Source organism: Entamoeba dispar, genomic scaffold (assembly GCF_000209125.1).
Source record: "Entamoeba dispar SAW760 scf_1105229459211 genomic scaffold, whole genome shotgun sequence".
Lineage (NCBI taxonomy): Eukaryota > Evosea > Mastigamoebida > Endamoebidae > Entamoeba > Entamoeba dispar.
The window spans coordinates 12,806-33,084 of record NW_001853579.1 but is presented as its reverse complement, the minus strand read 5'-3'; the positions used below and the strand labels follow the sequence as shown (position 1 = coordinate 33,084).

The window sequence follows — 20,279 nt, the reverse complement described above, 5'->3', positions numbered from 1 at the left end:
TTTCACTATGATACTGTACTGTTCATTGATATGACAACAATGATGAATGTAGTGGATATATGCAGATGATGTCAAGTGAATATCGTATGTACTCTGTATTTAGATTTGCACAAACTTAAAGAATGGTTCATATCATTTACTACTGTTCTTCCAGATCAATTTGGTGTTTATACAATTAAAATAAATTATACGTTTGTTATTTTTTATATATTTTATTCTCTTTATTCATTTATTCTAGACGTCCTTTACTTTCTTCTCTTCATTTTGAAAAAGTTACACCAATTAGACCATGGAGACATGACCATGTTGCTCGTTTCCAATATCAATGTTATCCATTTTATCTTGCTTTCTTTGGCATGTTAATTTCTACACTGATCTTTGTTTTCTTCTATTTGAGTTACAAAGAACTTCCTAAAAATATCAAGACTGATTAATACCAAAATATTTCTTCTTTCTTGTCAATACATTTCTTTTTGGTTTATCTTTTCTTATAGAAATATCATTTAAATTTTTAATCTCTATTAACTTTTTTGTTGTATCCCTTCACTTCTTTTCTTATCATGAAAACAGTATAGTTCACAAGATAATTTTTTCTTTTGTTTCAGATATATCTAGTTAGAGACTTACTCAATTTTAATATTTCATGTTGTCTTCAATCTACAATGAATTGAAAATGGTTGTAGTTAGAGAAAATAAAAGTATCATTTAATTGTAAAATTAGTTAGAGAATACATCACTAATAACCAAGTTCTAATAAATATATATCACTGAAAGAGATATTATATCATTAAATGAATGCTATACAAATACTAACAAAGAGATGATAAGTAATGTCTAGTAAGTATTTCCTTGATTAGATATAAAATAATAAGTGGTTTTACGTGTTGATTCTTTTCAGTAAATACTAGAAATAAGGAAATAATATTGTACATAAATGAAATTTTTAATAATGTTTAGTCATAACAACTTATGTTTTTAATTAAACAACATTCTTTAATCTTCATTAAAATATAATATTGTATATTATTGAACTGGATTTATTAATTAAACATTGATAATACTAGAATTGTTATTAATTGTTTATTTCTTCATAAATTGTTATTATTAGTTTGGTCTACACTATCATTTAGTGGTTATTAACTAACCACTGGTTTGTGTTCGTATCACAGTCATTTATTTCATAAAAACTAATCATTATAAGAGTTATTATAAGAGTTATGGTAATAATTTAAAATTATTAAAATAATAAAACAAGTAATAAATAGAATATTAAATTGTTTAATTTAAATAAAAATAAATAAAATAATTTAATGATTAAATAATAAATAAAATGATGTGTTATAAACGTGTATTTAAGTATTTGGCATATTATTTTAATCTTATATTCATTAAATTAAAATGGAAGAAGTGATGAACAATCAATTAATTAAAGAAGTAGTAGAAACACTTCCAAATATTCAACAAATGATTAATGATACCACTAAACAATATCAATATTATTTAGGAAGTATTAAAAATGAAATATTTAAAATAAAACCAAATGAAACATATTCAGAAGCTATTAAAAGAGGAGAAGGAATATTTGATAGAATTGATGAAACAGAAAGAAGAAGAAGAAGAAGAATGGTAATAGAAAAAAAGTCAAGAAACAATTAAAACAATAGAAATAATAAAGAATAAAATGGAAAATATAATAGAAGAATGTAATAATGATTCAGAAACATCTAATAAAGCAAAGAATGAACTAATAGATAAAATCATTTATATTGAAGAAATGAATATGAAAGATAAAATTAAGAAAATAGAAGAAGAAATTAACAATATTAAAACAAGATTTAATAAAAATAAAGAAGAATGGTTTACACATTATAGTGATTATTTTGAGAAGAAGAAGTAAAAGAAGAAAAAGAAAAGAAGAAACAAGAAGAAGAAAGATTAAGAATAATGAGAGGAGTGTGTACAATTGAAGAAAATCAACAACTAGAAGAATGGACATCAAGAAAAGTATCCAATATACTATTTGATTCTCATATTAATACATGGAATGCAGGTAATTCAGTATTTAGAGAAAAGTTGTAGATAAAGAGTATCTCATAATTATTATTGAAGATACAAATGGAAATAAATTTGGAGGATATATTAATGAGAAAATTGATAAAGTTGAAGATTATATAAATGATCCAAATTCATTTTTATTTTCATTAGAATCAAAAGGAAGAATAAAAGGAATGATGAAATTTGATATTAAAGAACCACCGTATGCATTTTATTTATTTAACCAATCAAATATTTGTTTGTTTGCATTTGGATATAATAGATATGATATTGCTGTTTATGTTGAAAATAAGAAAACATATTCATATTGTAAACAACAATCATATGAATATAAAGGAATGACAAATGCACTTTGTGGAAAACAATTTCCAGAATATTTCACACCACAACGAATTATTGTAATTGAAATGAAATAATTTTTATTCATTATTATTTATTTGAAATATAAAAATAAAAAAGAATATAAAATAAAATCAATAAATGAACATTTCATCTATCAATCAATGAAATAATGAATATAAAAATGTTCATATTTCTTTCTTGTTTTATTTTATTTCAAATATTCACATTTATTGTGTTAATTTAATAAATAATCAAAAGAAATAAGAATAAAAGATAAATAAAAATATAATGAAATATTTATTTTATTCTTTTTTATTTATTTTTTATTTTATTTATATTATGTTTATAAATGAATATGTTAATATATCAAAAATAAGAATAAATAAGAATAGTACAAATAAAATAAGATAAATCATTTTATTATTTTTTATTTCTTTATTCTTATTCTATTTAACTAAAATACAAAATACAACATTATTCAGTTTGTATAGAAAAGATAAAATAATAAGAAATGAATGATTAAAATAATCAACACTTTATAAATACAAGATATCAATAGTAGAACATATTATTGTCTTGTATTTATCATAAAAATCACAAATAGAGAAACATGATAATATCAATAATATTATATTAGATAATAAGAAAATATACATGAAATAATCAATACAATAAATAAACAATGAACAATGTTCTAATACAATGACATCATAATGATATTGAACAAATAAATAATATCAAAAACTGATATACAATATCATAAAATATCATATATATTTAATAGATAAAAATAATAAAACTTGTATATTATTTGATATGACTAATGTTGCAAACCACAATATCAATTGAACATATTGAAGAAGAAATATATAAAGAAAAATAGAATAAAGAAGATGAAATAAGAGAATTTAAAATAATTGTAGAAATAACTTCAATAAATTAATTAGAAAATACAGAAAACATTAAAATAATTAAATAATTAAAAATGAAATACACTCTATAAAAGAAGTCAAAAACATTGTAATAAAAATATGAAAGATGTTATAAAACATTGATTCTACTATAACAGAACATAGTCATACCTATTTTTGATAATAGTTCAGAATGAAATTGGTCTCTATGAACAAGTAAAAACAGAAACCAATTCTGTTACACTTAGTCAACATTTTTATTCTTTGTTTGTGGTTTTATCTCTTAATTATCTTCTTTATTCATTATTTATTTATCATTGTTGTTTTTTGTGTTGATTTATTTCTGTATTTTATTTTACTTTCTATGTATTGATTATCTGTTATTTATTACTTATATCTTTCTTTGTTTCATTTCTTCTTGTTTTTGTTATTCATTTATTATTTCTATTTCCTGAGTTTGTATTATGATAATTAATAAAATGATAAAAAAAATACTTGAAATATTTGATTTATCAATTCTATTTTATTTCATGTTTCTGTTATTATTCATTTCTCGTATTGTTTGTTTCTTATTCAAAAAAACTCATTCTGTCTGGTTAATTATCAAATATAATGAAATTTGTTGTTAAATTTGTTTGTTATTTCATTGAAGAAGATAAATTCTATAAAGTATTGATTTCTTTATTTCATGGTTTGATTGTATAACATTGAGTGTTTTATTCTTTCATTTAATTATTTTTATTGGTATTGTATTGTTGATTTGATATTTTGATGTTTGTTTTATTGTTTTGGTTATTCATTTTATATTCACCATTTCTTTCTTTTTAAAACTTCTTCATCTTCTATCATTAAATTCAGTTCAGTTCATTTAAAAATAACCAGTTCATTTCACTGACTTTCTGATAACAATGAACTTAATAAACATTCAATCCATTGAATGATAACTTGATAATATTGGTAAGATTAAAACAAGAAGTTATTAATTAAGAATGTTGATGTAATTTAAATATAATTTGGATAAATTGAATCAAAAGAAACAATCAAAGAAAACACAATTTCATTTATACTTAAATCAAAACAAGACAATAATAAAATACAATATCACATTCATTTAATCATTCATTTTTTATTCAGTTGTATTGGTGTTATTTGCTTTTTCTTTTTCTGTTGTTTCAATGTAGATTTCATCATATTCTTCTATTGTAATAGTGTTGTTGTTTTAAATAACTGTTTTTAAAGAATAAAGAATGAAAGTGAAAACGCTTTATCTTTTATTCTATTTAAAACCATAAAACAAACAAAACGTTAAATAATCAATTATAATATTAATTTTCGTGTATTCACATAAATTGAGTTGCTATTAGCATCTAATACAATAATATCTCCTGAATCAAGTCTAACACAAATCATTGACTCACGAACATAAAATACAGCACTTTTACCATTTCGAGATTTACTAAAAAAACTTCCTGTTGGGATATTTACAACTTCACATGCAAGACGTTTCCATTCTAAATGAAGTTCAACTTTAAGTTGTGTGATTGAGTCTTCTTTTAAATCATATTTAAATTCATTTTCATTAAAGAAGTAGAAATATTTTTCATCTGAATAATAAATGTGAACTGCTTGTTTTTTATCTTCTGTATATAAACTGACACATTTTCTTCCTGTGATACTGTTTGAAGAAATAGTTGCTAACCATACTGGTGATAATTTATATATTTTATCTTCATAAATTGCTGTAGTAACATTAACTCGTTTAGGAATACTTCCTTTTGTAGAAATTTGTGCTAAATCATTCATTCTTAACAATCTGTTAATTTTAAAACTTGCCTTCTCTAACTCTTCAATTTTTAATCTCGTAGTAACCATATCTCTCTTTGTATATGTTAATCTTGTTGATGTAGCTTCTATACCTTCAATTAATTTATCATTACACAATTGTGCTGTTTCTTCTATACTATTTGTTACGTCGTTCTGTGCTTGGCTAAGAACATGTTCAAGTTTTTTACATTGCTCAGCACTTGCTGAAAGTAATCGTTGTGCTCGATTTTCAAGTTCAGTTGTAATTTGAGTTTTTTTCATTTCTAATACTGTCTTTTCAAGTACCACTACTGTCTCACTAAGGCTTTTAACTTTGAGTGTTAATTCCAATAACTTCCTCATTACCATTTGGAGGATGTCATCTGTTTGCATGATTTAATCATAATCCGTTCATGATTTTTTTTTAATTTTTTATTAATAGTTTAGGAAAAAAGAAAAAATCAAAATCTAAAAAACTATACCAAAAAGTGAAATTGTTTAATGAAAAGGAGTGATGATTTAGGATGACATCAGATTAGATTCTAATACTTTGTTGTAATTTAAAATTGAACTTATTATTTTTCTTTATTTGTTATTTTTTTAGTGTTTTCTATTTTAATGTAGGATCAAAAGTATTATACTTTATAGTTTTTATGTTTATGGACAGTAAGAAATGAGTCAAACATATTTAATCTCTTTTACCAATAAAAAATAAAGACATTGATTGGGTTGTAGATATTCTAAATTTAATAAAAGAAATTTCATAAAATGATTCTATATAAGAGTCTTATTAGATATGAGTAATGCATCACATCGACTAACTAATATAACATCAAATCAGGAGATAAAATAGATAAATTGAATTTAATATAGAATCTGTTCAAGGAAGTAAGAGCATAAAAACGAATAAAATATAATTTCATTTATATCATATTAAAATAAAAAATATTAAATAATGTTCTAACAAATGATAAAATAACAATTAGTGAATATAAATATTAAACACTCAGTTTTACACTTACCTTTTTATTGTTATTTATAATGTGTTGTCTTCAATTAATGCCTTAATATTCCATTTATTGTTTCATTATTCATATATTACAATTATTAACAAATGAATCATTTTAATTTTATTATTTAAATGAAACATACTATAGTTTTTAAATTCAAATAACGAAGAACATAACATTACTAACACATCAAATGATATTAATTCATTATTGAAACTAATTGCTATATTAACATTTAATTAGTATTGAAATATTTTATAACAAATCATTTTTTAATATCTGCAGTTCTAATATACAAAAACAAGAGATATTTTAATGACCTTGAAATGATAGATTAAGCACAATATTTAAAACATAAATTACTACCAATAAAATTTAAATTGATACGACATCAGTACAATAAATAAATTAATAAAAACATAAATTCAAACAACAATGAACACAAAACGTTAAACAACAATAAATAAAGAAATAATAAAGATATAAAAAATATATAAATTGAATATTAATAATAGAAGTATTAATAATGAAAGAATAATTATAACTGTTGAGAGCTCTTATAATGATAGAAATAAACAGTCAAGAGAAATAATAAAAAATAATGATAATAGTCTTGTCAATGAATAATGAAAGAACTAATTAATTCAAGTTTTTTTACCATTTTCTTTATTTTCTAAAATAGAATTAAAAATAGAACAAAAATGATAATATTTTAAATTATAATAAAACTTTGTATCAATACTGGTTTCAGGCTCTTGGTTTTTGATTATTCAATTCAAGAAAATATTAGAAGCGGAGAAAGAGAAGGTTCACCTGGAATATTTGTTTATTACGACGTTTCGCCAATGGTATTGGAGGTAACAGAATCAAATCATGGATTCCTTCATTTCTTAATTGGTATTTGTTCTATTGTTGGTGGAATATTTACAACATTCCAATTATTTGATGTTATAGTCTTTGAGTCTATTCATTCATTGGAGAAGAAAGTTGAATTAGGAAAAGATGTTTAGAACAATAATTAATTGAATCATTAAGAAGAATATTTCTAGTTAATTAATAAGAAATAATGTAAAAGATACAGTAAAAATTACAATAAATATGAAAACTAAAATTTATTAACTAAAGAAGAAGCCACAAATTAAATTAGGTAAATTTTGATTTAGTACTCATAATCTTCAACACCACCATTTTGGTTTAATAAAATTTTAATAATTTTCTTAGTACATTTTCTATAAAGAGCTCTGTACTCTGCTTTTGCTTGATGTCTTAATTTAGAGAAAACATGTTTTCCTTTTCTTCTCATTTGTTTAAGAAGTGCTCTAGCAGTTTTAAGAATAGCAATTTCTTTTTTTTCAGCTTTATGATATTCATGAGCAATTTGTTTTTCAGCTCCTTTTGAAATACGTTTAACTTTTCTTAAATTATGGGTGTTAATTTCAAATGAACTTTGTTTTGTTTTAAGTCCTTTAGAAATATTGTCTCCAATGGCATGAATACCTGTTTTAGCTGCATTGTTATTAGCATCACCAACTTGTTTAGCATAAGCCAATTGTTTAAGAGTTCTATCAAGAACAGCATAGAATGTAGTAACTAACTTTTGAATACCAGCACGAACAGTTTGTTCTTTTTGTCTAATAGCACTAACCATTCCATCAACAATTGGTTTAATTTGTTGTTTAAGATCATCATCAGCCATATTATAATATTCCATTAAATGTCCAAGTTTTCTTGTTCCATACTTAGCTAATCTATTTGCTAACCCTTCACCCTTTGTCCTCATAACGTTTCTTGCTTTGTTAATGACAGCAATAGTCTTATCAAGCTTGGCATTAATTTTTAAATGGTACTTATGAACTTTGTGAAGGGTTCTTGCTTCTTTTCTTAAAATTGAATTATCAACTCTGTTAAGTTTTTTTGCAGAAGCAATGTGAGTATGTCTAGATTGAACTGCTGGTTGAGCTGGTTCTTGAACGTTTTCTTGAGTAGTGAATTGGGCATTGATCATAAAAACGAATAAACAAAGTAATAAAAGACTTCTCATCTTTTAAAAGAAAAAGTATGAAATTAGATTAGTTCTAGTGAAGAAATACTTTCCGTTGGAATCATAGGAAGATGATTTAATAAATTATTATTTATTAATTATAAAGATAACAAAGTAGTTTTGATTTTTGTGCTTACTACTCAAATTTTATGTCAGTTAATGCATAATTTCGGTTGTTTGTCTGTACCACCAATTTTTCTTTAATTTTTTGTTTATTGGTTTAAGAAAATGTTTTTTTTTAATTTTTTTGTGTTTTTCCAAAAAAGAGATGAAAAGATAAAAAAATAATTAGGGTTTGAAGGAAATCATGAAAAAGTGAAAAAGAATAATTATGATAAAAGAAACAGAAAAATATTAAAAAAGGAACTATTAAAAAATAGGTTTTTAATTTTCCCAAATCGCCAACTAGGGTTCAAGAATCTGAAACAGATAAAAAGACAAAAAGAGAAGATTTAAAAGAATAAAGAGAACTTGAAAACATCAAATTGAATTTTTAAATTCATGTCAGACAAAGCCAGTCAAAAGAAATCTGTTGCTACTAAAGACGCTACCAAGCCAAAAAAAGCTGGAGATGAAGAAAAGAAAACTATGCTTAAGAAGAATTTTGAGTCATATGCTTTATACATTTCAAGAGTTTTGAAATCAGTTTTCCAAGATATTGGAATTACACTTCCATCTATTTCTATTATGGATTCATTTGTTCGTGACATTTTTGAAAGAATTGCTACTGAAGCATCATCTCTTGCAAGAAATTATAATAAAACCACAATCACTGTCAAAGAAATTGAAACAGCTACTAAACTCATTCTTAAAGGTGATTTGAATAAACATGCAGTTTCTGAAGGACAATCAGCTGTTAAGAGAGCATCTGGTAAAGGAAGCACTTCAGGATCTCAAGCTTAATCTGGGGTTGTGTTCAACTTGTTTTTTGGTTTTATTTATTTTTGTTTTTTTTAGAGTAGAGTTATTTTGTAGTATTCTTCTCTTTGAATGATTTAATCATGAGAAGAGTTATTGCTTCATATAAAGAGTTTATTCAGTGAGAATTAATTAATGTTTATTAAAACTCATTTTTCATCAATATTTGATGATGAAGGTTTTAGTTTGTCAGGTAAAGACTTTGTTTCTTGATTAGGGAAGTTCGCTGAATAGAAGTACTTTATAATTTTATTAGAAATATTACAAAATGACCATTAAATGATTTTCAATAATTTTTGAATTATTAAAAATGAAATACATTTTATTAATAAAAAGTTGATGTTTTTATATGAATTATCTTTTCGATTATTTTTAATCCTTATCAAAAAAAGGTATTTTATTTGGTTGATTATTTTTAGATCAACTTTTTAATAAAACTATATTCATAAAATTTTAGAATAGATAAAATCATAAATAGATAGAGAATAGAACCAAAATTAAGCACTTTATTTTTATCCTCTAAATAGTTTATGTAACAAAAAAAGAAACCAAACAAAGAAAGAATCTGGAAAAGGATCAAATAATCTGGTTTAAATAAGTAAATGGCTCGTTTATATGCATTAACAGTCATTCATATAGAAGATGATAGCAAAACAAAAATACTTTACTGCAAATCAGATATAGGATGTTTTGGATTATTTCAAAGTAACACAATCAAAGAATTTATCCGGTTTGGATTTATCGAAATGTCACAACGATGTGAAAGAGATAAGCGAATGGTTATTAAGTCAAGTGAGTATGGAGGTGTTTTATTTAATTTATTAGTTAAACCTGATGGATTAGGAATTGGAATACTAACAAACCTTGACTATCCCAAAAATACTATCACTTATATTATTCATCGTTCATTTGAATTATTTTATTCTAATATAGTTGATGACATAATTACTTCGTCATGTATTAAAAATTCAACAAGTGAATTAGATTATCTCTTTACACATTTTAATAATCAAAAGAATTGTAAATTATCAAAAGAAGAAATAATCAAAACAGAATTAGATGAAACAAATGAAAAAATGAGTGTATTAGTAACTAAATTAATTTCTAGAGAAGATGAACTTCAAGACATTGTCTCAAAATCAGAAGTTCTTTCAGATAAGTCTAAAGTTTTCTTTAAAAAAGCAAAGAAGTCAAAACGTTGTCATGTTCCTTGTGTATTACAATAAACAAACTTTCTTTTTATAATTCTCTCAAAAATAAACTAAAATATAAAAGTACTACAATCAAAATAAATAGTTTTTAATCTAAATTTCATTTTCATTGTTTGATTTTTCATTTATCAAAAATGACTTTATTTTCTCAACTAAAAGGATAGTTTCTGGTGAATTCGGTTTGACTTCTTCAATATACAAATCTCCTTTACTTTGAATAAATAATTCAATTGGACTTGAACATGCTAATGCATAATTTGATTCAACCTATTCATTAGTATATTCCAATAAAATAAAAAGAAAACAAACTTCAAATATATTTAAAATAGATTTAATCAAAAGAAAGAGGATTCGTTCATTTGAACAAATAAACATCCTTTGAAGGCAGAAACTACTCAATTCAATAAAATAATTATTTACTAATAGTTGAACAATTTGAACATTGTTTGTTGAAGAAATAAGAACAGTTGAAATGAAATTAATTGAAGAATATGCTATATTTACGAAATTATGGGTGAAACAACCTATAATAAATGCAATAGAATTTGAAGAACATAATAAAAGATCATTAAATCGTTGATGATATTTTTCTATTGAATTAATACTATATAAAAAATCAATCAAATGATAAAGTATTGTAACTGAACTATTAGGAATGAGATTAAGAAGAGAAAGAATAAATTGGTCAATGAACCTAGAAGTATTTGGATATACTTGAATCCATTCACTTATTAAATTTAATAAACCTAATTTACAATACTCATTAATGTGCATTAAAAGAACAACATATTGTTTCATTATCCCTTGTTCTAAAACTCTTTCTATAAACTCTGGTGAATTAACTGAAGTATTTTTCATTATGTCAAGTACATTATATTCAGAATCACCATGAAATTTTAAAAAATTATCTCTTAAATAATAAAAGAGATTATTTGTAAATTCGTTGTATTCTTTTGGTAATCCTCTTGTGAATGAACTAAGGAAACGAAGAAATGAGGAAAGGCATTCTTCATTTAATACTGGAGAATTACACATGACTTGAACAATGTTCATTAAAGAATTTAATAAGTCTTTTGATAATAAATTATTACGTAATGTTTGTCTATCATATATTAATTCTGCAAAAAAATCTAGTGATTTAATAAAAATATGAATCGAATCAATAGATGGTGGCTTTTTAATAATGTTAATCAAATATGACATTAATCCACAATCGAAAAATATATTTATCACATTCTCATCAAGAGAGGTTGATAGTTCACATAAAAGAGATAATAATGCTTCAACAACTGAAATTGACCTATGTGTTAGGTTATTCAATTGATTAAATAAACTTACATTTAATATATCTAATGGGCATTCTTGTGATTTAATAATATTTTTAAAAATGTCCAATGCTTGTATAACAACTTCGTCATTACTTGATAGAAGGTCTTGATACATTTGGTATTGGGCATACCCAACCGGTGAGTCAGATAAATCAACAAACTCACTTTTCCTCTTCTTATTTAACATACTTAATCTTAAATTACTTCTCAATGTTTCATGTAACTTTATTTGATCTTTTATTCCATACGCTGAGATTCTAAATGACATTAAATGAGTATTATTAGTTTGAGTTCTATTTATCTTTAACTTAGTTTTTATAAATTGAGTTATCTTTATTACTCTTTATTTTTTGTTATATATGACAATATAATAAACTCCTAATAGCACATATCTTTACTTTTGTTAATGAAAGTTACAAGAGGAGATGGTGATATGGCTGTGGATGTTATCAACTTAATAATATGCTATTAAAATTCATAAACCAATTTTGAGATAAAAACAAGTTATAAAATAAAAAATGAGATTGGAGAAATGATAATTTCATAAAGAGAACTAAAAAAGTTATGTCATTAACTCAAGAACAAAAAGACGCTTTTAAAGCAATTTTTATTGAAACAGTTACGAATTTTGCCCAACAAGTAGGTCAAGCAACCGAAAAAGTGTTTCTTCAAATCCTTCCACTTACAGTTGTTGCAGGAACTGAATATCTAAAATCTTATGAAGAAGACTTAAAAACAAAACTCGAAGACTGTAAAACCAAGTCTCAAAAAATAATTGGAGCATTGTCTACAGTTAAAGAGCCAGAAAAAGTAGAAAAGTCAGGAGATAAACATCTTCCTCTTGGAGAATTACTTGGAAAAAGAGTTCAAAGAGGAGAAGATTGGAAATGGGATGATCAAGATGGTGGAATTGGATCATTTGGTAAAGTAGTAGGAGTAAAAGGTAATGGATGGGTAAAAGTACAATGGGAGTCAAGTAGAAATGAGAATAGATACAGATGGGGAGTTGATAAAGCTTATGATGTTAAAGTAGTTGAAATAGTAGATGATTTAGGAGATATTCCACCATTAGAAGAACAAATTAAAAAACCTACTAGTTGGGTTATTGGTAAAAGTGTTGTTAGAGGAAGAGATTGGAAATGGAAAGATCAAGATGGAGGAGAAGGACAAATTGGAGAAGTTATCGATGTTTGTGATGAAGGATGGGTTGAAGTTAAATGGAAGAATGGAATGGTTTGTCAATACAGATGGGGAGGAGAGAATGCATTTGATTTAAAAGTGGTTCCTAAACCAAAAGAATAAGAAGAATTCTTTTTACAATAAATTGTTTTATAATTTTAAATATTTATTATTGAAGAATAAAAAATGAATTAAAATAAAAATGTTTTCTTATTGAATAAGACTATTTAACTATTACAGGACCAAATTCTGAACAACTGAATAGAGTACCATTATTTGATTTAAATTGAAATTGACCTTTCCATTTAGTTCCAATTGGAGTTATAGGTGGAACTTCAAATCGAATTTTAAATGAAATTATTCCATCATTTAATGGACAGTTTAACTCTAGTTTGCATAAATCTTTTGAAAGTTGTGGAACTTGTATCCACGAAGTACCAACTTTCATCCATAAATCAGTATAAAGATTTAAAGAATCAATTTTTTTATTAAACTTTCCAGTAAATGTGAGGACAGATGCTAAACCACTTACTGGAGGCCATGGTAAACCTTCTATTGTAGAAATAGTAAATGTTTTAATTTCACTACAAACATTAAAAGGGATTGATGTGGCTAAAGAGAATGAAATTAATAATAAAGAAAGTAATAATTTCAATAATGGCATATGAATATTATTTGTTTAATTGTCAATAATCTATATAAACTTTTAATTCTTTTGAAAAGAGAAAAGTATTTTTATTATTTTGGTAATAAAACAATATCAAAAATAAAAATAAATGGTAAAAAAAATATAATATTGACAATTTATTTTTTTTATTTCATTTTTGTGTGTCATTGTTTTAAATATTTTAAGAATAATATCTTTTTTAATAGTATTTATTATAAATGATAAATTAATTTAAAAATTATTATTTATTAAATAAATATTTTTTATCCCATTTTTTTTATAAATAACACAAAAATTTATTGAACTTTTTTTTTTTTGAAAATATAAAAAAAAAAATAATCATAAAAGACTTTGAAATAATCATGGAATCAAGTTATATACTAACAATTATAGAAGCTGGAGTTTGTGTTGTTGTCTTCCTAATCTTTATGCTTTTTATGATAAGAAAATGTTTTATTATTTCTCATCAAAAAAAGAAGAAACCTTCTAAAGTATCATTTAATCGTTTGTACTTTACAATTTCCTTACTATCCAAACAATTGAATCAAATTCATTACATTTAGCATATGTTTATAAAACAACTACAAAATTCATTAAATGTCCACCAATTCCTCCACCAATTATAATTCCTGAAAAACCAAAATCATATAATCCATTAGAGTCTATGGTCAATATTGAAATTGTATTACCAAAATCAAAATCTCCTACTTTTGAATCAGTTATTCCAAAACAAAAACCACAACCAACTGTTGATTTACAACATTCTCCAAAACAACTTCTTTCTGTTGATAAAATGAATTTACCTGAATTACCTCAAAACAATGTCAAAATAGAAAATGTCAATGATGTATTAAGAAGAAGTCTTGCTACACCAGGAATTGCAAGTATTACTCCATTACTCACTCCTATTGATAATTCACCAAGAATTAATCCACCCTCTAGTGCATTAGTTGGAATTGGTACAAGCCCATTATTGACACCTCGAGTTATGGTTCAGAACTCAAACCCAATAAAAAATCCACCTCAAAGTGCAATGATTGGAAGAAAAGTTCAAATTGTGATGAATAAACAAAACGAATCTTTAAAGAATAATAAGAGTAAAGAAGTTAAATCACCTTCATCAAGTTTAAGTGAATCAACTGAAGAGGAGAAAGAAAATTAAATTAGAAAGTTGAATATACTCCACGTCTCTTCCACGTTCATTAAAATAAAATGTAAAATAGTTCAAGAACTAAAAGTATTAATTAATATGTCTGAAGAATCATATCCATTAGTTATTGATAAAATAAATCATTTAAGTTCTCAAAGAGAAAAACCAGTTTGTTTGATTGCTGTAAGTAAAACAAAACCAAAGGAAGCTGTACAACATTTATATAATAAATATAATCACTATGTTTTTGGTGAAAATTATATTCAAGAACTTCATGAAAAAGCAACTGAATTAGAAGAGGTATGTCCAAATATTGAATGGCATTTTATTGGTAGATTACAATCAAATAAATTGAAACTTCTTATTTCTACACCTCATCTTAAGTGTATTCAAACAATTCATTCACTAGAAATTGCAGAGAAATTAAATAAAGCATGTATCAATGCAAATAAAGTTATTGATGTTATGGTCCAAATAAATAGTAGTGGTGAAGAACAAAAAGGAGGTGTTTCTGTTGAGGAAGCATTAAATGTTGTTAAAGAGGTAATGAAATATTCAAATCTTCATTTTATTGGTATTATGACAATTGGAATGGTTGGAGATTCTAAAAAGAATTTTACAACAATGAAACAATTAGCTGATATTATATGTTCCCAAGAACATTTAGAATCAATTGAAATTTCAATGGGAATGTCATCTGATTATGAATTGGCTATTGAGTTAGGAGCTACTATGGTTAGAGTAGGAACTGCATTGTTTGGTGCTCGTGATTACTCTAAGCATTAATAAATTTATTAATTGTTTTAAGTCTTCTAAATCATAAGTAAGAGAGATTTAAAAAGACAAAAAGAGAAGTTACATGGAATTGAGATGTTCTTATTTTTTTGATATTTATTATTCTTTCAGTAGAACTAAAAAGAAGAAAAGTATTTTTTTTTGTTTTTTATAACAAGAAATGAAATGGTTTTTTATAGTAAAAAACTAGTTTGAAAAACTAATAATACAAACTATTAGCTTAATATGTCAGAGCAGCCTAATGGGATCCATTTACTTGTCCAAATACTTCGTTCCATTGAAGAATTCAAACAATGGCTCTTACAAAGACCACAAAGCAAAGAAATTGACTTGTTATTAAATGGAACACCAATAGAAGAAATAGAAACAACAACTATGCATGATTTTATGGTTTCATTACAGAAACATATTAATAAAGCATTGATAAGTGATGAAGAAGATGGATGCCCATTAAATGGTATTCTTATTACAACAAATCAATGTTTAAATTGTAATATTGAATGGACACAATCTGCATCACCATTTTTTATTACTATAGAAAAGAATACTGATATTCAAATTGATTCAGTTCAAAAAGCAATTATCTCATTCTTAGAAGCTCATTATTGTTCAAGAAAACAATGTAGAGTATGTAATAAAGATTTGATGGTTGTTAATGAATATTTATTTGCACCAAAAATTTTATGTGTTGAGCTTGCTCATTTAGATGTTCCTTTAAGTCTTGAAAAATCCATTATTGTTAATGGAATGGAATATGATTGTATTGCTGCAATTTACAAGAGGAATAATGTCTTATATTCTACTAGGCGGTTAAGTACAAATGAATGGATATATTCTGATTCATCAATTGGTGAATTATTAAAATCAGATGATATCCAATTTACATTTTTTAGACAAAAACCAAGTTATTTGCATGATTTATGAATTATTATAGTCAACATTCTTAAAAGTTATTAAACACAATCTTCTTTTACTTTATTTTTCTTGTTTTGAATTCAAAGAAAGAAACATTTTAAACAATAAATAAAAATAATGAAGATAATTAACTACATTTTTTATTGTGAGGTTTTAACATAAAAACCTTTAAATATGTTTTCAGATTAGTTTATGTTTACTATTTTTATTATAATGTTTAACTTAGAGATAGACATTTGGTTATATATTTTATAACTCGAAATTATCTAATAAAGGTTTTATTCTTATAGTTTTCATCATATTAGAATGATAATATTTACTTTCTTCGTTACAAAATGAGTTTCAAAACAATGTTTAAAAAGAAAGAATATTATCAACAAATCATTATTGTTATTTATATTCTATAACAACTAATCACTATTTTGTTCAAATAATATGTTTGTCGGAATATTTTGTTTTTATTTAAGATAAGAAGAAAGATTGTTTGTCCTATCAAATATAAAGTTTATATTCTCTGTAAATTGAAATTTAGTTTATCTTTATATTTCATACTTTAATGGATATATTTCATTTTATTTATTATGGTAAATACTACTAATTTAGAGAAAGTACTTGATAAGTATGGTAACAACAATATAGCACTCACAGCAAATTAATAAGAAATTATTAGTAATTAGAAATTTAATTATAAATAAAATGAGTCAACAGAAGTATATTAAAAATAAGTAATATCCAAAAAAAAAAATTAATTGAATAATAATGTTTCATTTATTAGTGATTAAAAATAAAGTTTCAACAATGATTCATTGAATTGAATAGACTTATTTGTTATTTAGTAATAAAAAGTTTTGTTTTAATAAAGTATCTTTTTGTTTCTTCTTGTATTTCTTTTGTTATATTTTTCAGTGTTAATTAAATCAAAACTATTTCAATCTATTTATTTTTGGAATAAAATGATTATTTCATACTCTTAGTTTCATTCAAATATTATTTATTTTCATGGATTATTTACTTTCATTGTCTTAAAATCATGTAATAATAATGAATCAATAATAATCTGATTAATTACCATTTAATTATGTTAATTTCATTTTCATTAGTTGTTATAGAAATAAATCATTAATTGAAATAGAAGTGAAGTTTAATGAGCAAAATAAGAATTATAACATATAAATATTTTATTTCATGTAATAATTTTGATAATTCATAAAATTATCATAAATAAATAAGTTTAAGTACAACATTAATAACAATGAGGTTATTAGTTATTATGAAAGAAATGTTAATAGAAAGGGAATGATACTTTATTCAATATGAAATATTATATCAAATACATATTTTCAAATAAAAAAATGAGTTTGATGTTGATGGTTAATAAAACCAATTCTATTCAACAAAAGAATAAGAAAAATTAAAACAATCAATTAATTATATTGGTAGTTGTATTATTATTTTCAAGTTAATAAAAATAACATAATAATATAAACGAATAGAACTGGTCTATTATATGTGAGTGAAATAATTATTAAATGAAATACTTTACAAAGAACTTTTCGAATATGTAGAATTTCTTTGTAAAGTATTTTAAATCATTTGGTATTTATTTTGTGTATTTTTAATTAATTTGAATTTCTTTGAATTAATAATTGATAAAATTATATGAATTCTGTTTATACATTAGTTATTTCTTTGATATTTGTTCATTTAAATTGATTGTCTAAACTCTTTTCATTATTTTGTTATTTTAACTTCTTTATTCTAAAATTACAATAACAATGAAAGTAAAAATGTTTTAAATAAAATAATTCTCATTTTTGTGAACTTCTTTTATTTCTTTCTTCATTTGCTTTTATTGTTAATAATATTATGATTCAATTTTAACTTTATTGCATTTTTCATGCTTTTTTTATAAATAAATAAATAATAATAATAATAATAAAATAATTATATTTAATACTTGATAAAGTTGTTTAAATCGTTTAACATAACTAGACCTTTCAAATGCATAAATAATATTTGGAACGTATGTAACACTTGTCAGTGGTGTTATTATAAACATTATTTTTATTATTATGTCACTCGTTGTGATATATTCTAATTGTTCTTTAGTTGTAGTAGGATTAAATAAGTTATTGAGAATATAAATATATAAATATAATAGCAAAAAGATAAAGTCAGTGTATTTTTTATTATAAAAAGAAATTAAAATTGTTGTGAGTATCTTTTATTCTTTGAGTACATTTTTTGCAATTGTTGCGATTTTTATCATATCAATAAATATAGTAAGTTAATAATGATAAAATAATAAATAATTTATTTTAGTTTAATCTATTTATGATAAATTATAAAAATAGATAATCTATTAATAATTAAGGTTGAACAGATTATAGATGTTGAAAATGAAAGAAGTTTATAAGAAACAAGAATAAGAAACAAAATAAATACAAAGAAGAATAAAAGAATGATGGACACAAAAAAGAAGAAAGAAATAAAATATTTAAGAATTAAAAGGAATAAGTAATAATGTTAAGAATCAGATTGATAAAATCATGAAAATTGCATGAGAATTAATAAAAGTTGGTAAAATAGAATTATAGAAGAAATAACTGATAATGAAAATGAAATTCAAGAAGATAGAACTAAAAGAATAAATTAAATTTATTGTAGAAAAGAAGAAGTGGTTGGAGGAAATAAAATAGTTAGAAATAAAATAAAACAAGGAATCTTAATTTTATATACTTGAAGAATTTTTATCAAAGAATTAATAAAATTAGATACAAAGATAAAGAGGTATTATCAGAACAAGTTGACAATATCATTAACAAAGTGATAAAAACACAAGAAATTCGAATTAATAAATTAAATGAATGAAAATAAGGAAAATCAAATAGATATAAAGGAGAATTAGAAGATATTAGAATAGATTAAGAAACTAAAAGAGTTGAAAAGAAATATCCACCAAAATACCAAATAGAATAAATAGAGGAATGAATAAATAGAAAAATAAGAAATATACTATTTGACTCAGAAGTTGATGATTTGAATGTTGGTATATCAGTCTTTGATAAAAGAATAAAGAAATATAATAATTATTATTGTGGATACAAATGGAAATAAATTTAGAGGATTTGTTGTTACTAAAATTGATGAAGTTAAAGAATAGATAAATGTTCCAAAATCACTTTTATTTTCATTAAAATCAAAAGGGAGAATAAAAGGAATAATAAGATTTACTATTAAACAAACCAACTGGTATTTTATTTGTATACTCAATCAAGTGGTGACTTGTTTAGATTTAGAAATTGGTGAAATAGATTTGATCTTTTTGTTTGTAAAGAAGATAATAAAATACATGCAAATTGTAATCAACATTCATTTTATTACAAAGGAATACCAAACGCAGTTTGTGTAAAACAAATTCTAGAGTGTTTCATGCTAAAATGATTTATTATAACTGAAATAAAATAAATTGTTCTTTGTTAAAAATGATTTATTTAAATATAAAAACTAAACAATAATTGAAAATCAAATCGATAATAGAATTAAATATTTCACTCTTGATTTGATTTTGTTTGACTATTATTAATAAATGAAATGACATAAATTTATAATAAACAATAATAATAGAAATGAATAAAATATATACAGTATAGTAATGTTTTGATTATTAAAATAATTAAATAAGAATAAAAACAAATATTCAAATCAATTAGAATAAGTATTATTTACTTTTTCTATTCTTTCTTTATTTTTTTGATTATTATCAATATTTATTGTATTTTGATGTTTATGTTATTTATATTTCTTTTATTACATTATTTATCGTTTATTCTCTTTTATGTTATCTCAATTTCTTATTTATTTTTAATATAGCACAGTATCTATTATTTTTTTTCTCTTTTCGATCTTTATTTATTTAAATGAAATCATCTTCTATATTATTTTTTTATCTAT

General features: G+C 23.2%; 11 protein-coding genes across 11 annotated transcripts, besides 35 other annotated features; 7 read left to right on the top strand and 4 right to left on the bottom strand.

The window, feature by feature from the left end:
* Nucleotides 1-173: 173 nt before the first annotated feature.
* Nucleotides 174-217: a sequence feature (AT_rich).
* A 1,004-nt stretch (nucleotides 218-1,221) lies between these two features.
* Nucleotides 1,222-1,273: a sequence feature (AT_rich).
* Nucleotides 1,274-2,745: a repeat region.
* Nucleotides 2,746-2,755: 10 nt separating this feature from the next.
* Nucleotides 2,756-2,830: a sequence feature (AT_rich).
* Nucleotides 2,831-2,842: 12 nt separating this feature from the next.
* Nucleotides 2,843-3,567: a repeat region.
* A 16-nt stretch (nucleotides 3,568-3,583) lies between these two features.
* Nucleotides 3,584-3,758: a microsatellite.
* Nucleotides 3,759-4,022: 264 nt separating this feature from the next.
* Nucleotides 4,023-4,135: a microsatellite.
* A 478-nt stretch (nucleotides 4,136-4,613) lies between these two features.
* Nucleotides 4,614-4,641: a sequence feature (AT_rich).
* EDI_317220 (uncharacterized protein) lies at nucleotides 4,626-5,504 on the bottom strand (the record flags this gene model as incomplete). The annotated part of the gene is made up of 1 exon (XM_001735496.1): nucleotides 4,626-5,504. One exon carries the CDS (start codon nucleotides 5,502-5,504, stop codon nucleotides 4,626-4,628), a length of 879 nt encoding a protein of 292 aa, XP_001735548.1.
* Nucleotides 5,505-5,527: 23 nt separating this feature from the next.
* Nucleotides 5,528-5,552: a sequence feature (AT_rich).
* Nucleotides 5,553-6,016: 464 nt separating this feature from the next.
* Nucleotides 6,017-6,068: a sequence feature (AT_rich).
* Nucleotides 6,069-6,232: 164 nt separating this feature from the next.
* Nucleotides 6,233-6,254: a sequence feature (AT_rich).
* Nucleotides 6,255-6,522: 268 nt separating this feature from the next.
* Nucleotides 6,523-6,665: a microsatellite.
* Nucleotides 6,574-6,733: a microsatellite.
* A 53-nt stretch (nucleotides 6,734-6,786) lies between these two features.
* Nucleotides 6,787-6,849: a sequence feature (AT_rich).
* Nucleotides 6,850-7,280: 431 nt separating this feature from the next.
* On the bottom strand, nucleotides 7,281-8,126 carry EDI_317210 (uncharacterized protein; the record flags this gene model as incomplete). The annotated part of the gene is made up of 1 exon (XM_001735495.1): nucleotides 7,281-8,126. One exon carries the CDS (start codon nucleotides 8,124-8,126, stop codon nucleotides 7,281-7,283), a length of 846 nt encoding a protein of 281 aa, XP_001735547.1.
* Nucleotides 7,315-7,337: a sequence feature (AT_rich).
* Nucleotides 8,127-8,236: 110 nt separating the features above from the next.
* Nucleotides 8,237-8,267: a sequence feature (AT_rich).
* A 396-nt stretch (nucleotides 8,268-8,663) lies between these two features.
* EDI_317200 (histone H2B, putative) lies at nucleotides 8,664-9,065 on the top strand (the record flags this gene model as incomplete). The annotated part of the gene is made up of 1 exon (XM_001735494.1): nucleotides 8,664-9,065. One exon carries the CDS (start codon nucleotides 8,664-8,666, stop codon nucleotides 9,063-9,065), a length of 402 nt encoding a protein of 133 aa, XP_001735546.1.
* A 303-nt stretch (nucleotides 9,066-9,368) lies between these two features.
* Nucleotides 9,369-9,415: a sequence feature (AT_rich).
* Nucleotides 9,416-9,682: 267 nt separating this feature from the next.
* EDI_317190 (uncharacterized protein) lies at nucleotides 9,683-10,306 on the top strand (the record flags this gene model as incomplete). Its single annotated transcript, XM_001735493.1, has 1 exon — nucleotides 9,683-10,306. The coding sequence occupies one exon, from the start codon at nucleotides 9,683-9,685 to the stop codon at nucleotides 10,304-10,306; it is 624 nt and encodes a 207-aa protein (XP_001735545.1).
* A 78-nt stretch (nucleotides 10,307-10,384) lies between these two features.
* EDI_317180 (uncharacterized protein) lies at nucleotides 10,385-11,887 on the bottom strand (the record flags this gene model as incomplete). Its single annotated transcript, XM_001735492.1, has 2 exons — nucleotides 10,385-10,558; nucleotides 10,601-11,887. 2 exons carry the CDS (start codon nucleotides 11,885-11,887, stop codon nucleotides 10,385-10,387), a joined length of 1,461 nt encoding a protein of 486 aa, XP_001735544.1.
* Nucleotides 11,659-11,680: a sequence feature (AT_rich).
* Nucleotides 11,888-12,183: 296 nt separating the features above from the next.
* Nucleotides 12,184-12,921, top strand: EDI_317170 (uncharacterized protein; the record flags this gene model as incomplete). The annotated part of the gene is made up of 1 exon (XM_001735491.1): nucleotides 12,184-12,921. The coding sequence occupies one exon, from the start codon at nucleotides 12,184-12,186 to the stop codon at nucleotides 12,919-12,921; it is 738 nt and encodes a 245-aa protein (XP_001735543.1).
* A 16-nt stretch (nucleotides 12,922-12,937) lies between these two features.
* Nucleotides 12,938-13,002: a sequence feature (AT_rich).
* A 19-nt stretch (nucleotides 13,003-13,021) lies between these two features.
* Nucleotides 13,022-13,462, bottom strand: EDI_317160 (uncharacterized protein; the record flags this gene model as incomplete). The annotated part of the gene is made up of 1 exon (XM_001735490.1): nucleotides 13,022-13,462. One exon carries the CDS (start codon nucleotides 13,460-13,462, stop codon nucleotides 13,022-13,024), a length of 441 nt encoding a protein of 146 aa, XP_001735542.1.
* Nucleotides 13,463-13,528: 66 nt separating this feature from the next.
* Nucleotides 13,529-13,805: a sequence feature (AT_rich).
* A 324-nt stretch (nucleotides 13,806-14,129) lies between these two features.
* EDI_317150 (uncharacterized protein) lies at nucleotides 14,130-14,627 on the top strand (the record flags this gene model as incomplete). Its single annotated transcript, XM_001735489.1, has 1 exon — nucleotides 14,130-14,627. The coding sequence occupies one exon, from the start codon at nucleotides 14,130-14,132 to the stop codon at nucleotides 14,625-14,627; it is 498 nt and encodes a 165-aa protein (XP_001735541.1).
* Nucleotides 14,628-14,714: 87 nt separating this feature from the next.
* Nucleotides 14,715-15,401, top strand: EDI_317140 (proline synthetase associated protein, putative; the record flags this gene model as incomplete). The annotated part of the gene is made up of 1 exon (XM_001735488.1): nucleotides 14,715-15,401. One exon carries the CDS (start codon nucleotides 14,715-14,717, stop codon nucleotides 15,399-15,401), a length of 687 nt encoding a protein of 228 aa, XP_001735540.1.
* A 234-nt stretch (nucleotides 15,402-15,635) lies between these two features.
* On the top strand, nucleotides 15,636-16,334 carry EDI_317130 (uncharacterized protein; the record flags this gene model as incomplete). The annotated part of the gene is made up of 1 exon (XM_001735487.1): nucleotides 15,636-16,334. The coding sequence occupies one exon, from the start codon at nucleotides 15,636-15,638 to the stop codon at nucleotides 16,332-16,334; it is 699 nt and encodes a 232-aa protein (XP_001735539.1).
* A 640-nt stretch (nucleotides 16,335-16,974) lies between these two features.
* Nucleotides 16,975-17,023: a sequence feature (AT_rich).
* A 13-nt stretch (nucleotides 17,024-17,036) lies between these two features.
* Nucleotides 17,037-17,086: a sequence feature (AT_rich).
* Nucleotides 17,087-17,475: 389 nt separating this feature from the next.
* Nucleotides 17,476-17,554: a sequence feature (AT_rich).
* A 214-nt stretch (nucleotides 17,555-17,768) lies between these two features.
* Nucleotides 17,769-17,811: a sequence feature (AT_rich).
* Nucleotides 17,812-17,935: 124 nt separating this feature from the next.
* Nucleotides 17,936-17,986: a sequence feature (AT_rich).
* A 258-nt stretch (nucleotides 17,987-18,244) lies between these two features.
* Nucleotides 18,245-18,274: a microsatellite.
* Nucleotides 18,275-18,371: 97 nt separating this feature from the next.
* Nucleotides 18,372-18,399: a sequence feature (AT_rich).
* A 63-nt stretch (nucleotides 18,400-18,462) lies between these two features.
* Nucleotides 18,463-18,485: a sequence feature (AT_rich).
* Nucleotides 18,486-18,505: 20 nt separating this feature from the next.
* Nucleotides 18,506-18,535: a sequence feature (AT_rich).
* Nucleotides 18,536-18,597: 62 nt separating this feature from the next.
* Nucleotides 18,598-18,698: a sequence feature (AT_rich).
* A 42-nt stretch (nucleotides 18,699-18,740) lies between these two features.
* Nucleotides 18,741-18,819: a microsatellite.
* On the top strand, nucleotides 18,787-19,196 carry EDI_317120 (uncharacterized protein; the record flags this gene model as incomplete). The annotated part of the gene is made up of 2 exons (XM_001735486.1): nucleotides 18,787-18,842; nucleotides 19,046-19,196. 2 exons carry the CDS (start codon nucleotides 18,787-18,789, stop codon nucleotides 19,194-19,196), a joined length of 207 nt encoding a protein of 68 aa, XP_001735538.1.
* Nucleotides 18,893-19,968: a repeat region.
* Nucleotides 19,969-19,988: 20 nt separating this feature from the next.
* Nucleotides 19,989-20,026: a sequence feature (AT_rich).
* A 23-nt stretch (nucleotides 20,027-20,049) lies between these two features.
* Nucleotides 20,050-20,190: a microsatellite.
* Nucleotides 20,057-20,239: a microsatellite.
* Nucleotides 20,240-20,279: the final 40 nt, after the last annotated feature.